Genomic DNA, 12,140 nt, shown 5'->3' on the forward strand with positions numbered 1-12,140 from the left:
CAAGGTGTCATCTTTATGGAAGCAGATTGCCACATCTTTCTCCTGTGGAGCAGACGATGGGTTCCACCCACCAACCTTTGGTTAGCAGCCAAGTGTTTAACCACTGTGCTACGAGGCCTCCTTAGTCTGGGAGACAGAGTCATAACACACTAAAACAAGTGCTTCAATTGGAACATAAGGCACTGTGGCAGCATATATGGGTCAACCAAGAGTTTGCAGAGGAAGCAGTATCTAATCTGAGACCTGAAGGATGAGCAGAGTTCACCAGGTAAGAGAGGATAGAATGGAGAGGCTACACCAGGTACACCACGGTCTCTTTACGAACTCTTGGAAACTCTGAGCATTTATGGGCGACAAATACAAGGAATCACTGCCTCAAGAACCATAAACTGATTTGCAGATGTTAAATGTGATAAAGTTCCTCTTCCTGGTCCCCAAAGTGAGAAAGGAGACTAAAGCCTATGAAGTCCAGAAGTCTTGACTCGACAAACTGGAATAGATAGTTGTTGTTGTTTAAAAGATGACTACAAGGGGAAAAAACAGCACCCTAACCATAAAGTCCCTGGAGAGGGACACCATGCTTGGTAAAGTAGAGGGTCAGCGAAAAAGAAGATGACCCTCAAAGACATGAATGAGCACAGTGGCTGCAACAATTGGCTCAAACATACCTATTACAGCGAGGATGGCACAGGACCGGGCAATGTTTCGTTCTGTTATACGTAAGGTCGCTATGAGTCAGAACTGACTCAACGGCACCTAACAACAACCGCACAGACTCCCCTGATGTCCCACCTGTGTCTTGGAGGGCTGTTGGTTGAAGATTAGGAAAAACATACGTGTGTCACCTGGCAAAATGAAAGGTATTCATGGTAGAAAGTGACATTAGTATGACTATTATTACTCCCTACACATTTGGTCTCTGCCAAGCCTTGCATTAGCCACTGGATAAACTATGATGAAGAAATCCCAGGCTTACTGAATAGATAAATGCATGGGTAGATTGATGGATATTAAATAGCTAAATAAATAATGAAATGAGTAGATTAAAAATTGATTGATGAACAGAGGGATGGATAAATGGCTGGAATAATGGGAGAAGGAACGGATAAGGGCAAATGAAATTATAGATTTGCGCATAAATGAGAGCTAGTAAAAGGGTGGATGGATGAATACAAAGAAATAAGAATAAGACTCAATGAATGAATGGATAGATGACAGAGAATGAATGAATGAGTAAATAAATGACATATTTATCCATTTAATGAGCAAATGAGTGGTGTCATGGAAGAAAGGCCTGGTGATCTGCTTCCATAAAGATTACAGCCAAACAAACCTTATGGAGCAGTTCTACTCTGTAATACATGGTGTCGCCATGAGTCAGAATCAGCTCAATGGCCACAGGTTTGAGTGTTTGGGATATGTGTGTGAGAACATTGTCGCAATGTAAACTTTACTTCTTACTCTACGTCCCAGTCCAAAAAAAGAAAAAATTACAGCCACTGATTTAAAGATTTCTCAAGCTCTGACTATGTGTTGGGGGGTGGTTACTTCATTTAACTCTCTCTGGAACCCAGTATGGTAGGTATTTCTAGTTTCCCCTTTCAGAGAAGAAGAAAACAAAACAAAACAAGAGGGTCTGTATATTGTTGAAGGTTACCTAGCTACTGAGTGGCAGAGCTGGGGCTGCCCAAAAATGAAATTGTCAAAAAATCGAATGTCATCCTCTTCTCCATAAAGTGGGGACAGAGGAGGAGTAGGTTGGGAAACTTAAAATAATAGCAGAGGGTGTATACTCCACCCAAATTACGACATAGACCAAGAAAGGAACACATAAGGCGTTATGCGGCAAAAATTGCTCAAACATAAAATCTATGCGTATGAGGATGGCAGAGACACTAGGTTAGCCAGATTAAAACTAGAAGAAATTACATTAATAAATTCAGGAGAAAATGTGTAGATCAGTCAGGCCTTGGGGAGGAAGGGAAGTAAAATAATGAACACAAACATTAGGCTGCAACATGGAATGGCTTGACCACAACTGAGACAGAAGCCATGAACACAGCGGGAACTCAATCAAACGCCAAGTCCTGGTCAAAGCAGTACTGTGCACACGCCCCCTGTTATTGCCTAGCAATGAACCCAGCCTTACATAATCAAGGTTCAAGGAGAACAGCCCCATGCAAATAAAGCTGGAGTTGGGGATGGGGCTCTACTTGGTCAGATCTTGGTCTATAGCGCGAGGCGGTCTGAGGAGGGGTTTAGGCTCGGTTTGCTCCAAGACCAAGAGTGATATTATGAAAAAAACTGAATGTCTTAAAAAGTGAGCTGGAGCATGCACAATAGAAAAAAAGACGGAAACCTTCGTTCCAGGTCTTGCAAGTCTGGTACGCATTGTTGATAATTACCCTAGCTAACACTTACTGAGTGCTTACTACCATCAGTTACTGTTTTAAATGCTCTGTGATTCACTTAATCCATTCAACAATCCTAGGAAGTAGGTATTATCAACACGCCAATTTTATAGCGAAAGCAACCGAGGCTTGGGGAACATCGCTTTTCTAACGCAGCGCAACGAACAGGTGGCAGCACCGGGATTGGAACTGAGGTCTTCTGACTAGGAAGCCTTAACCACGATATCACCTCTGGAACCCTGGTGGCTCAGTGGTTAAAAAGCTGGGCTGCTAACCAAAAGGTCAGTGGTTCTACCCATCAGCCGATCTGAGGAGGGGAAAAGATATGGCAGTCTACTGTGGTAAAGACTGCAGCCTTGGAAACCCTATGGGCAGTTCTACTCTGTCTTATAGGGTCGCTATGAGCCAGAATTGACGCAAGTGCAATAGGTTTGGTTTTTCTGGTTTATCACCTCCGGCTCAACTGTGAAATTGTGGAGAAATGGCCCAGAAGGAAGCTACAGAGCTGGGGGCACAGGCGAAGGCTGGTTATTATAAATTGGGGTCAGCAGGGGGGGATGAGGTTCACAGGCTGTGAGGCTTCGAAAATTGCCAGTCCAACCCCAGGGGTCTCAGCTTCTTCTCCGTCCCTCTCCAGCAAGTCTTCTCAAGCTGCCAGAGTCTTTATCCAGTTCCCCTGGGGCTCATGACAGGAGCCCCCCACCAGCGTAGCTCTGGCTGCGATAGTCAAAAGCCATCAGCGCGCCCAGGCAGATGAGGACCAGGCCAGCCAGCCCCAGACGTAAGAGGTTCCCCTGGGTGTAGTCCGAGGGTAAAGCGCCTGGGGGTCAAGAGGAGGGAGAGAGACCTTCAGTGTGCGGACCCCGAAGTCCCGGTTCCACCCTCTAGGTCTCAACCTCCCAGGTTGGAACTGGGGACCTAACTCCCCAGTCTCAAAGTTGAGGCGGGGCGGAGGATAAAAGCGGGGATCGTAGACTCCCTAGTCTGAGGCAGGAAGGGGCGGGGCCGGGACTCTTGGGTCTGAGGGAGGAGGCTGGATACCACGACTCCCCGGTCTGAAGGCGGAGGGGCTGGAGGACAGGACTCCCAGGTCTGAGGACCGAGGGGTGGGTGCATGTCCGCGGGGCCTCACCGTCCCAGCTGACGACCAGCGGCTCGCTGCGCTGCGACAGCACATAGGGCGCCGAGGGCGTGTGGTAGTAGCAGCTGTAGGTGCCGGGGGCGCGGGCGGCGGGCAGGGGGAAGTCGACCCAAGGCTGCGCTGAGTCGCGGTACTGCAGCGGCGCCGCCTCTCCCACGCGGTACAGAGCGAAGCTCATGCCGCCCACGCGGCCCGCGCAGCGCAGGCTCACGTTCGCGCCGCGCGCCACCACCGGCCCGGGCAGTGCCACCAGCGACGGTGGCGGCAGTACGTCTGTGCGGAGGACAGGAGGGGAGGGCCTGAGCGCGGGTGGACGCCGAATCCTGGGCCTCTTCCCGCCATCTGTTCCTTCTGCTCTCCCTCCTCCACTTCCTCCTCCCCTCCTTCCTCCTCCTTCATCCTCCCTTTCTCCTCTTCTCCCTCCTCCTTCGTCCTTCCCCTCCTCCTCCTCCATCCTCTCCTCATCTCCCTCCTCCTGTCTCCCCCTCCTCCTGCACTTCATTCCCCTTGTTCCATTTCTCCTCTCTCTCTTTCTCTCTCCTTTTGTCTCAGCCAGTTTCTCCATGTCTCTGTCTCTCACCTTCTCTGAGTCTCCCTCGGTTTCTCCATCTCCATGTCTGTCTCTGTCTTTGTGCGTCATGTTCCATTTCTCCCAGTCTCCTCTCCAAGCACGCCTTTTTTGTGTGTGTCTCTCTCCTTGCATGTCCCTTTCCCCTCCCGTCTGGGCCTCACTAAATTCTTTCTCTGTGTCTGTTTCTCTGTGCAAGTCTTTCTCTCCCAGGGTTTCAGATGGTTGTGTCTCTCTGAGTCTTTCTCATTGTGTTTCTCCCAAAGTTTCTCAACCTCCATACTACTGACATTTGGCGCTGGATAATTCTCTGTTGGGGAGAGGGGTGCGTCCCAGGCACCATAGGATGTTTAGCAGCATCCCTGTTCTCTGCCCACTACATGCCAGTAGTATGCCCATCCCCCAAGTTGTGACAACCAAATATGTCTGTAAGCATTGCCAAATGTCACCTAACCCTCTTCTGTGGAGTCTGTTCCGACTCATAGCAGCTGTATAGGACAGCGTAGAACTGCCCATTTGAGTTTTCGAGGCTGTAATCTTTACGCAACATTGCCATAGGAGTGGCTGGTGGGTTCTAACAGAACCGAGCACTTAACCACTGTGCTGTCAGAACTCCTTAAATGTCACCTATGGGGATAAAATCACCACTGAGCCACCTAGGGGGGCAACATAGAGCCACTGTTTCTATAGTATATGTCTCTATCTGGATGTGATTGTTTCACTGAGACTTTGCCTCTGTTCCCATCAAGCTGCTTCTAACTCATGGTGACCTCATGTATGATACAGTGGAACTGAGCACCATAGGGTTTTCTTGGCTGCCATTTTTATGGAAGCAGATCACAGGCCTTTCTTCTGCAGTACCACTGGGTGGGTTTGAACTACCAACGTTCAGTTAGCAGCCCAGTGCAAACCAGTTGTGCCACTCAGGGACTCTTCTTCCTTCTCTCTTCTGTTAGCTTTTTTCCCCTCTGTGTCATTACTTAAGCCTGCCCTTCTCCATTTCTCTTCTTTCCTCTATTTCTTTGCTCCTTCTCCACATGTGTCTCTGTGAATCTATTTATATACTTCTCTCTGCCTGTCTCCTTGTATTTCTCTGTCCCTTCTCCCCATGTCTGTCTTTGGTTTCTGCAAATTAATCAATCTCTATCCGTAGCTCTGTGTATATCTCCCTTTCTCTCTCTCCCTGTATTCTCTGTCCCTTCTCCCCATGCATCTATTTCTGTGAATCATTCTGTCTCTCTGTCTCTCTATGTATGTATTTATAGATACATGTATGTATTTCCTGTGTCTCTCTTCCCCTATATCTCTCTATCCCTCTTCTCTCCCCCATCGCATCACCCCTGTGCCCCTTTTCCTCTCCACTCCTCCCCACCTGGACCTCACCTGTCACCAGCAGTTCCAGGGCATCACTGGGTGGGGACCAGACCCCTGGCCCCCACCCTTGCCTCCTGTAGCAACAGCGGTAACTGCCTCCCTGGCCTGGGGTCACTTCCTCCAGGAAGAACTCCGCCAGCTCCGCAGCCACATCCCGAAGCAGCACTGGGGTAATCTCTCCAGCCTTGAAGAGTGCGAACCTCCAGGAGGGTTGGGGAGCTTGGCACCTCAAGGTCACGTTGACCCCGGGAGTCACAACTGCGCCTGGCTGAGCCTCCAGCCATGGCTTGGGGTATGAGGCTGGGGGGACTGAATAGATGGAGATGCCTGGGTCACTGGGCTTCCTGGCAGCCCGAGGAGATGAAGAGGGAGGTGGGGAAGGAGGAAAGTCACCTGGAGCAATCACTACCCCTTTCTCTGCCTTGGTTCCCTGTTTGTAAAATGGAGGTGGAGCTGAACTACAATCAGGGCTTCTCAAAACCAGCTGCAAACAAGAGGAGTAGGATGCAAAATACAAATGCAAACACAAACCCTGTGCTTTACTGCCTAGTTGTTAAACTATGGGGTGGGCCCCAGAAATCCATAATTTTAAATAGCACTCCTGAATATTTGCAACATATTTCAATAGTTCACACAATTTGCTATCTATTTGGGGGAAAAAGTAATGTTGGATCCCTACCTCACACCATTTCCCAAACAAATTACAAATGAGTTAAAGACCTAAATGTTAAAAAAAAAAAAAAAAAAAAACTACAGAAGCATTAGAAGAAAATGTGGGAAAATATATTTGCCTTGGGGTAGGTAAGGTCTTTTTTAAATACAAAATGAAAAATTCATAAGGGACAAGATTAATAAATTTGACTACATTGGTGGAAATTCTTTTACTCATAAACGACATAGATTAAGAATATAGAAAGTTGGACAAAGGGAACGAATAGGAAATTTACAGAAGAGGAAGCACACAATTGATCAAAACACATTTTGGGGAAAAAGTTACTCAACCTTAGTGGTAATTATTAAAAAAAAAATGGAAATAAAACAACAGGAAATATTTTGCCAATCAGGTTGTCAAAAATTAAAACAATGGTTAATATTCCATTTGGGTGATGCAGTGAAATGGGCACTCGAGTGCACTTGATAGGAGCCCTTTGAAGAAGGCAATTTGTAAGTTTCTATCAAGATACACAAAGAGCATAACCAATGACCCACACAATTCCACCACTCCACCCTAAATAAATGCACACACATGTGCACAAGGAGCTCATACTGGAGCTCTCATTGGACACTGATTGTGAAGGTGAAAAATTGGAAACAACCTAAGTATACACCAAGAGTGGAATGGCCAAATCAACCAGAATCCACCAATTCAATGGCAACAGTTAAAAAAAAAAAAAAAAGTTGAGCTAGCTGTGTTGTTGTTAGGTGCCATCAAGTCGACTTTTGACACACAGCAACCCCATGTGACAGAGTAGAACTGCCCCGTAGGGTTTCCTAAGCTGTAATCTTCATGGGAGCAGATCACCAGGTCTTTTCTCCCACGGAGCTGCTGGATGGGTTTGAACTGCCAGCTTTTCAGTTAGCAGCCAAGCACTTAACCATTGTGCTATCAGAGCTCCTTGAGCTAGCTATAAAAAAAAAAAAAAGTGACACAGAAATATCTTCAAGGGAGATTATGAAGTGAAAAATGTAAGCTGCAAAATAGAATGTGTCATGGAATATCATTTTTGCTTTAGCAAAAAAAGTACATAAAAGAAGAAGTGTATAAGGTCATACATGTGTGTGAATGCATGGAAATTTTTTTGTAAGGATTCAGAGGATTAAGGAAATGGGAAAGAGAGAAGAGGGAAGCTGTTACTCCTCTCTTTATAACCTTTGGTAATAATTTAATTTTTAAAACCATGACTTTATATTAACCTTATCATTAAAAAAAAACTGAATTAAAATAAATTGATAGCTAAAGTGTTATTCTCCAGGTGATTCTTATTTAAGGTTGGGGTATAGTGAGAGAAGGTTTGAAAGAAAGGAGCGGTCTCTCACATCCAAATGTCAGAAAACCTAGGAAGAAATCTAGAAATATCTTAGGGTGAGACACACAACTTTTGTGGGAAAGGGCTTCCAAATGGGAAAAGCTGGGGGAATAGTTGGAATTGTACTAGTTGCTATTTCTTGAGCCCTACACCGTTACATCCTTACAGTAGCCGATTTTACAGAGAAAAAAAGTGATTCTTGGCGAGCAGTGGTTTGTTGAAGGTCATCTAATTAATATGACAGCATAATGGGTGAAATTAAAAAAAAAAAAAACTCGCCGTTGCATTGATTCTGCATCATAGCGACCCTGTAGGACAGAGTAGAACTGTCCCATAGGGTTTCTAAGGCTGTAATCTTTACAGAAGCAAACTGCCACATCCGTCAGAGCAGCTGGTAGATTTGAACCACTAATGTTTTGGTTAGCAGCTGAGTGCTTTAACCACCATGCCACCAGGGCTTCAATGGGTAAAATAGTGTCTCCCAAAAAGTCGTGTCCACCCAGAACCTGTGAATGTGACCTTATTTGTAAACAGGGTTTCGTAGAGGTAATCAAGTTAAGATGAGGTCATACTGAATTAGGGTGAGTCCTAAATCCAATATGACTGCTAATTTATAAGCAGAGAGAAATCTGGACATGGAAACATGGACACACAGGGGAAAGACGGCCATGTGAAGATGGAGGCAGAGATTAAAGTGATGCATCTACAAGCCAAGGAATGTCAAGGATTGCGGGCAACCATCAGAAGCTAGAAGAGAAGCATGGAGCAGATCCTCCCCTAGGGCCTTTAGAGTGAGCCATGAAACTTGATTTTGGATTCTCATCTCCCAGAACTGTTGTTTTAAGTCACCCAGTTGTGATATTTGGTTACGGCAGCCCTAGAAAACTGATACAGATGGTGAAACTGTCCCCTCCTCCCTCAGGACCCAGAAGCCTAGTCCCCAGCCTAGTTCTCTCCTAGGAGCTTGGGAATCTAAGAGCCCACCTCCATCTCCCCTCAGTGATCTGGAATTTCAGGCCCTCGGCCCACTCCTCCTCCAGGACCTAGGAGTTTAGGCCTCCTTCCCCCTCCTCCCTCAGACCCTGGAGTCCAGATCCCTAGCCCTGCCTCAAGATCCAGAAAATCCTCCCAACTCCTCTTCTTCTAGGGACCCACGTTCCAGCTTAGGTCTGTTTAGCACCAAAATTCATGATCTTGACCATAACGTCATCGTTGTCACTAAAGAGATCAAGGAAAGAAGAGACGGAGGGACAGAGAAAAGGAGGAAGGAGAAAAGGAGGAAAGACAGGAAAGAAGGAAGTCTAGGGTGGAGCTGGGCACCAAAATAAACCTGAGTAGCTGGAAATAAGGTGTCAAGGAGGGTGGCTGGGGGATGTTACTCACCAGGCGAAGAGATATCTGTATGACATTCAGGCCCTGTGGAAGTTGGAGCTGTTGTTGTTAGGTGCTATTGAGTCGATTGTGACTCATGGCAGCCCCATATGACAGAGTAGGGTTGTCTTGGCTGTAATCTTTATGGAAGCAAATCGCCAGATCTTTCTCCTTTCAGAGAGCAGTGGAGTGCTTAACTTTGAGCAACCAGGGTTCCTTGGAGAGTGGTCAGTGTTGTCAAAGCCCTAGGGTGCTCTCAGCCACACCTCATTGGCAGTCCAGGAATCTGAGTACTCAGCCCTTCTTTCCTCAGGGAAAGAAGAATCCTGCCTCTACTTCCTCCTCTCTCAGAAGCCAGGAATCCCATTCCCCACCAATTTAAGAGGCCAGGAGTCTGGGCCCCGCCCCCTCTTGCCTGTACATCCAAGAGTTCAGGCCCTGGGGCTCCACATTTTCCAGTATGCTGAGCTCACAGTTTCTCGTCCCTGGGGTTCAGGAGTTTGGGCACCCAGCCCCCTTCTCTCCCAGGATGTAGGGAGTCCTGCCTACACCTCTGTCTTTTTCCAGGGACCCAGGAGCCAGGCCCCCAACCTATTTCTATCCTAGGGGCTTGGGAATCTAAGACCCCACCTCTTTCTCCCCTCAGTAATCTTGTGGTCCAGGCTATCTATCCTCTAGGACCTGGGAGTTTAGGCCCCCAGCCCCTCCTCCCTTAGACCTGGGAGTCTGGGCCCCCAGCCCCTCCTCCCTCAGACCCAGAAGTCCAGAACCCTAGACCACCTCAGGATCCAGAGAATCCTGCTCCCAACTCCCTTCTCTTCCCAGGAATTCCAGACCCCCACCTCCTTCTGTTTTAGAATTTAGGAGTCTGGGCCCCAGGCTTGTCCCCTCTTTCTGGCCTAGAATTCCAGACCCCCAGCTAGTGTTGCCTGATAAACCTGCATCCGCCCTTTGGGAGACTCTGTAGTTCAGTTCCTTGCCCCCTGCTCCCTCGGGGTGTCTGGGTCCTCAGAGCCTGTCTCCCTGCCCCCCAGCCCAGCCTGGGGCCCAGGGAGAAGAGGGAGTGCTCACAGAGAATCAGCAGCAAGAGGAGCAGCAGCAGGTCCATGGTGGGCAGATCTGGATGCAAGCTGGAGCTGTGCCCTGTCACCTTCCAAGAAATGAGGCAACACCACAAAGCCAGAAGCAAAGCCCTGTATAGAGAAGGGTGGAGGGATCTGGGAGCCCCTGAGTGGCTGTGTCACCATCCCATGCTGCTGTGGAAAAAGTTGTGAGAGGAGGCATTCCTAACCAGCTGTGTGCATTAATCCAACTTTTTTTTTTTTTTTTTAATGAAGCACTCATTCCTTCCTAGACTCTGTGCTGCTTGATGCCAGTGGTACAGAGGGGAATCAGACCCCATCCGTGCCTGCAAGCAGCTCCCAGTCTAATGGACAGACCGGGAACAAGTCAGTTCAAAAAGGTATAATCTGGATGGTGCTCAGCTACAATTGTTGGATGTTTTGATCAAGGACCTGACAGGTGGATCTTGGTCAAAAAGAGGAAAAGTGTGGAAGAAAATTTCAAACTCATGTGGAAACCTGACTTATTGGATCCATTGAGACTGGGGGAAACCCCAAATCTAATGCCAGGAAATAATCTTTAAACCTTGAACTGAAATAATCCCATGAAGCCATCACTAAACTGTAGTTTAGCCAATTAATAAAGAGTACTTGCCTTGAGCATGTTGTTGTTGTTGTTAGGTGCTGTTGTTTCTGAGTCATAGCGACAGTATGTACAACAGAATGAAACACTGCCTGGTCCTGCACCATCCTCATAATTGTTTCTGTGTTTGAGCCCATTGTTCCAGCCACTGTGTCAATCCATCTCATTGAGGGTCTTCCTCTTTTTAGCTGACCCTCTACTTTACTAAGCATAATGTCCTTCTCCAGTGTCTTAGTTATCCAGTGCTGCTGTAACAGAAATGCCACAAGTGGATAACTCTGACAAACAGAAATTTATCCTCTCACAATCTAGGAAGCTAGAAGTCCGAATTCAGGGTGCCAGCTGAATTCCAGGGGAAGGCTTTCTCTCTCTGTCAGTTCTGGGGCAACGTCCTTGTCATCAATCTTCCCCTGGTCTAGGAGCCTCTCAGCACAGGCACCTCATACCACCAAAAGAGAAGAGCCAGGAGCAGAGCATGTCTTTGGCCCTGGGGCCGCTTGCCCAATAAATTGTGAAAGAATAAATTCTGTTTGTTAAAGCCATCTACCTGTGGCATTTCTGTTATAGCAGCACTAGATAACTAAGACAGAACTTGGTACCCAGAGTGGGGTGCTGCTTTAACAGATACCTAAAATGTGGAAGCTGTTTTGAAACTGAATGGGTAGAGGCTGGAAGGGTTTTAAGGTGGCACAGTGGTTAAGAGTGCAGGTTGCTAACCAAAAGGTTGGCAGTTCAAATCCACCAGCAACTCCTTGGAAACCCTGCAGGGCAGTTCAACTCTGTTCTATAGGGTCACTATGAGTCAGAATTGACCCAATGGCAATGCGTAAGTTAAAAGCCTAGATTGCCTTGAAGAGACTCTTGGTGGAAGAAGGTAGTTTTAAATACCAGCTACAACCACGTGACCAGTTGTAGAAATGAGGACTGTAATTGTTATGAGTATTTCTTCCTTGTATGTGTGCATCGTATATTTTTGTTTTCTGAACTTATTAGATGTAAGACATAAACAGGGCTAGTGTGTTTTCAGTTGTACACCTGTTTGTTGCATCAGGTTAGTTGCAAATATGATTTTATGGTTGTTTTTATTTAGAGGTTTTGTATGGTTTAGGGAGATGTATACGGGTGCCAAGTTGACAAGGGGCGGACTGTAATGGTTGTGTGTCAGCTTGGCTGGGTTTGGCACTTATGATGTAGTTTGGCAGCTATGTAATGATGTAATCATCTCCATAGTGAGATCTGATATATATAATTACCTCCACAATGAGATCTGCTATGAGCAGCCAATCAGTTGAAAGAGAGTTTCCTTGGAGGTGTGGCCTACATCCAATATATGTGGACTTTCTGGCAAAGCTCACTAGCTTTTACTTAGTCTGGATCCTGCACCTGGCTCATTGTCTGACGTCTGGTTCTTGGGACTTGAGCTAGCAGCTTACCTGCCAATCTTGGGATTCATCAGCCTCTGAAGCCTGTGAGCCAGCAGCCTACCATCTTACCTGCCAGTCTTGGGATTTGTCAGCCTCCACAGCCTATGAGCCAAAGGCCTA

General features: G+C 47.0%; 1 protein-coding gene across 1 annotated transcript; it reads right to left on the bottom strand.

The window, feature by feature from the left end:
- Nucleotides 1–2,892: 2,892 nt before the first annotated feature.
- On the bottom strand, nucleotides 2,893–10,000 carry OSCAR (osteoclast associated Ig-like receptor). The gene is made up of 4 exons (XM_064293179.1): nucleotides 9,964–10,000; nucleotides 5,504–6,040; nucleotides 3,544–3,825; nucleotides 2,893–3,231 (listed from the first exon to the last, which is right to left on the bottom strand). Exons 1-4 carry the CDS (start codon nucleotides 9,998–10,000, stop codon nucleotides 3,095–3,097), a joined length of 993 nt encoding a protein of 330 aa, XP_064149249.1. The 3' UTR covers nucleotides 2,893–3,094.
- Between the last annotated feature and the right edge of the window lie 2,140 nt (nucleotides 10,001–12,140).

This window comes from Loxodonta africana, chromosome 11 (genome assembly GCF_030014295.1).
Source record: "Loxodonta africana isolate mLoxAfr1 chromosome 11, mLoxAfr1.hap2, whole genome shotgun sequence".
Classification (NCBI taxonomy): domain Eukaryota; kingdom Metazoa; phylum Chordata; class Mammalia; order Proboscidea; family Elephantidae; genus Loxodonta; species Loxodonta africana.

Coding starts and splice junctions, on each gene's coding strand:
- OSCAR (XM_064293179.1), bottom strand. CDS start 10,000: ATGGACCTGCTGCTGCTCCTCTTGCTGCTGATTCTCT. Junction 3,826..5,503: donor CCTGGAACTGCTGGTGACAG/GTGAGGTCCAGG, acceptor TCCTCCGCACAG/ACGTACTGCCGCCACCGTCG. Junction 3,232..3,543: donor GCTGGTCGTCAGCTGGGACG/GTGAGGCCCCGC, acceptor CTTGACCCCCAG/GCGCTTTACCCTCGGACTAC.